Source organism: Oreochromis aureus, unplaced genomic scaffold (assembly GCF_013358895.1).
Source record: "Oreochromis aureus strain Israel breed Guangdong unplaced genomic scaffold, ZZ_aureus HiC_scaffold_243, whole genome shotgun sequence".
Classification (NCBI taxonomy): domain Eukaryota; kingdom Metazoa; phylum Chordata; class Actinopteri; order Cichliformes; family Cichlidae; genus Oreochromis; species Oreochromis aureus.
This window is the reverse complement of record NW_024108811.1, coordinates 41,608-45,671: the sequence shown is the minus strand read 5'-3', so window position 1 is coordinate 45,671 and position 4,064 is coordinate 41,608. Positions and strand designations below refer to the sequence as shown.

At 38.7% G+C, this 4,064-nt stretch overlaps 1 protein-coding gene across 1 annotated transcript; it reads left to right on the top strand.

Annotated features, from left to right (window-relative positions):
- Positions 1-1,564: 1,564 nt before the first annotated feature.
- Positions 1,565-3,757, top strand: LOC120436836 (tripartite motif-containing protein 16-like). The gene has a single exon (XM_039607686.1). It carries the CDS (start codon positions 1,659-1,661, stop codon positions 3,312-3,314), a length of 1,656 nt encoding a protein of 551 aa, XP_039463620.1. The 5' UTR covers positions 1,565-1,658; the 3' UTR covers positions 3,315-3,757.
- Positions 3,758-4,064: the final 307 nt, after the last annotated feature.

Here is a 4,064-nt window from a genome sequence, read left to right as displayed (position 1 = left end):
AAGAACATATAACGAATATCATCTTTAAAGTGATGAATAATAACTCTGCCTCTGTGTCTTCATAAAAAGATCGTACTTCTGAAAGGTCAGAGGGCAGCATCCACTCTGGTTTTACACAGTTTTGCAGGTTTAGCTCTTCTGAAGTTCAGCACCTGCTTTTTCAACCAATCAGAAGCCAGTATTGTAGAGAGTTCGTATTTCATTTCATGCAATTGAATAATTTTGAATGTTTAGGTGAATATTTATATTTAGAGTATTTTCTCGATCAGTGTCTTCAGTCCTGACCCTGAGTGCGTACATTTAAAAATAAAAAGTGATATAACTTCTTTTACATTACTGTGAACTTCTTGTACAGTTTGACAGCTGATTGTTGTCGTGTTTGTCGTCATATGAAGATCGTTTCCTAAAGAGGACTGAACAGTCATTTAGCCTCTGGCTCCATCCATGAATCTGATATTTGCTGTATAATCTGTGCTGTTAATAGTGTAATGGAACATATAATTTGTACATATAATTTCATATGTAATTATGATGATCTTTACCCATTAAGATTTTAAATGAAATGATAAACAAAGGCCAAGAAAACTGAGTTAAACTCCTGAGTCTACTATATATTTGCATCATGAATAAATGAATTGTTTGCACCAGTAATAAATAATCAAATACATCAAATTATCATCAATTATTTAAATAAAAAGAACCATCGCATCAAATAAAACAACAATTCAACAGACAGTTCTATAAAACTGTGGATGATTCAAAGTGCTGCTATAACTGCACAACAAAACTGCAGTGAGAAAAGCTTTGGATGTTCAGTTTAGTTATAATGACAGTTAAACAACTAAAATACTCGATTAAGTAGGTGAGACAAAGTTACATTTACTGGATCAGTTTAAGACCAAAATACATTTGAATGAATTACTGACATGGACACTTTGTGAAAAATTACTAAACAGTTCAGGCAAAATTTTACTAAAACCTTGAATTAAACTTGAAAGTTTTCATTTCAAATCCACTGTGACTGTGTACACAGGAAAAACTACATAATAATGTTTGTTTGTTTTTGTAAACATTGTGGACCGATCTGCATTTGTTATTGCTAAATTTAAATATTTGTTACTATTTAATGATCATAATCTCATTTGAACATAGGTTTGATTTAGTGGAGTCAGTTGTTCCCATGCATCATTCTGTAAGTGTGAGAATGAACTAAGATTAGAAAATGTCAAAATATAAAGTGTCATTTATTTTTATTCATCACAGCATCCTAAACTTTGCTGAACTTTTTGAAATATGAAATGAACTCGCTGAGTGTTGACTGTCAAATTTCAAAGCACCAAGTAAAGATAAACTATTAAACTTTAACTGGGTCAGACTTGTTACTGCATGATGTAACCAAACATACCACACCCTGCATCATGTGATTGGCTCTTGGTCGCTCTGTAAGAATATTTCTTTAGTGCCTCCCTTCACAGATGTGTCTGTATCAGGATGGGTCTAAACAACATGGTGTAAATGCAGTTGCTGGTGAGCCTCATTTCCTGTAGGAGATGAACAAGAGCAGAGATCTGTTTCCCTTCAGAGCACAGAGGTTGTTTCTGTTCAGAGGAAGTGAAACTGTCTGACAGTCACTGAGAGACGGTGAAACGGCACAGCACATGAATCAAATGGATCAAACAAAATTCTGCTGTTCAGTCTGTTTGGATCTACTGAAGGATCCGGTGACTATTCCCTGTGGACACAGCTACTGCATGAACTGTATTAAAAGCTTCTGGGATGAAGAGGAAAAAGAAAAAATCTACAGCTGCCCTCAGTGCAGACAGACTTTCACAGCGAGGCCTGTCCTGGTGAAAAACACCATGTTAGCAGATTTAGTGGAGGAGCTGAAGAAGACTGGACTCCAAGCTGCTCCTGCTGATCACTGCTATGCTGGACCTGAAGATGTGGCCTGTGATGTCTGCACTGGGAGAAAAATGAAAGCCTTCAAGTCCTGTCTGGTGTGTTTGGTCTCTTACTGTGAGAAACATGTTAAGCTTCATTATGAATGTCCTGCATTTGACAAACACAAGCTGGTGGAGCCCTCCAAGAAGCTCCAGGAGAACATCTGCTCTCGTCATGATGAGGTGATGAAGATGTTCTGCCGTACTGATCAGCAGAGTATCTGTTATCTCTGCTCTGTGGATGAACATAAAGGCCACGACACAGTCTCAGCTGCAGCAGAAAGGACTGAGAGGCAGAGAGAGCTGGAGGTGAGTCGACAAAACATCCAGCAGAGAATCCAGGACAGAGAGAAAGATGTGAAGCTGCTTCAACAGGAGGTGGAGGCCATCAATCAGTCTGCTGATCAAACAGTGGAGCACAGTGAGAAGATCTTCACTGAGCTGATCCATCTCATCCAGAAAAGAAGCTCTGATGTGAAGCAGCAGATCAGATCCCAGCAGGAAACTGAAGTGAGTCGAGTCAAAGAGCTTGAGGAGAAGCTGGAGCAGGAGATCACTGAGCTGAAGAGGAAAGATGCTGAGCTGAAGCAGCTCTCACACACAGAGGATCACATCCAGTTTCTACACAACTACCCCTCACTGTCAGCACTCAGTGAGTCTACAGACTCATCCAGCATCAATATCCGTCCTCTGAGCTACTTTGAGGATGTGACAGCAGCTGTGTCAGAGGTCAGAGATAAACTACAGGACATTCTGAGAGAGGAATGGACAAACATCTCACTGACAGTCACTGAAGTGGATGTTTTACTGTCACAACCAGAGCCAAAGACCAGAGCTGGATTCTTAAAATATTCGTGTGAAATCACACTGGATCCAAACAGAGCAAACACACAGCTGTTATTATCAGAGGGGAACAGAAAAGTAACATATGTGAATCAACAACAGTCTTATTCTGATCATCCAGACAGATTCACTTTTTGGCAGCAGGTCCTGAGTAGAGAGAGTCTGACTGGACGTTGTTACTGGGAGGTGGAGTGGAGAGGGAGAGGAGTTGATGTAGCAGTCGCATACAAGAATATCAGCAGAAAGGGAGATGAATGTGAATTTGGACGTAATGAAAAATCTTGGTCATTAGATTGTGACAACAACAGTTATACATTTTGGTACAACAACATCCAAACTCATGTCTCAGGTCCTCGTTCCTCCAGAGTAGGAGTGTACCTGGATCACAGAGCAGGTATTTTGTCCTTCTACAGCGTCTCTGAAACCATGACTCTCCTCCACAGAGTCCAGACCACATTCACTCAGCCGCTCTATGCTGGACTTTTGCCTTATAATTATGGAGACTCTGCTGAGTTGACAAAAGTGAAATAGACTGAAGTCTTTCATATTGTGGGTTTAAATCTGTATTTTACTTTCATTTTATTTTCTCTCCATCATTTCTGCACAGAGATCAGCTGTCAATCAAACATTATGGGTGGTACCTCCACATCTTCTAGTTGTTCTCTTGATGTTTCTGAGTTTTTAAAGGAGATCTTTCCTGTGACTGTTTATGGAGGCTATCACTGCTCATCATCATTTTGATTTACTAAAATATTTCTCCACATGAAAATGTAAACTTCTCTATCCTCTAAATGTTTCTGGAATATTTGTATTGAAAAATGTCGACATTTCTCTTTATGAGTATGGCAGACCATGTGTGTGTGTTTGTGTTTGTTTTGGTCAAAATCATCAAACAAATGAGGAAAAACTGTGATTTTAATGAATGAATTCATATATTGTGTTGATTTTTTATTGTGTGAATAAACTGGAAGGTTTGACTATAAATCAAACTTTGAACTATTTTCTTCTGTCTTCATTCCAGGATCTCACTCAAATCTGATGCAGAAAATATGAAACTAATCTGAGAGAATAACTGAAGCAGTTTTCCTCCTGAAGCATCACAAAGTTCAGAGGCTGAAGAAAAGCTTCAGGCTTCATTTGGACATTACGTTGGACAGAAGTCTCCACAAAAATGACTCAGAAACACAAATATTATTAATGAAAGTCCAAATGTCAAAAAGGGGTCATACATGATCCTGAGAAATGTCCTTGAACATTTGAACATGAGTCAGAGGGTTGTCA

Coding starts and splice junctions, on each gene's coding strand:
- LOC120436836 (XM_039607686.1), top strand. CDS start 1,659: ATGAATCAAATGGATCAAACAAAATTCTGCTGTTCAGTCTGTTTGGAT.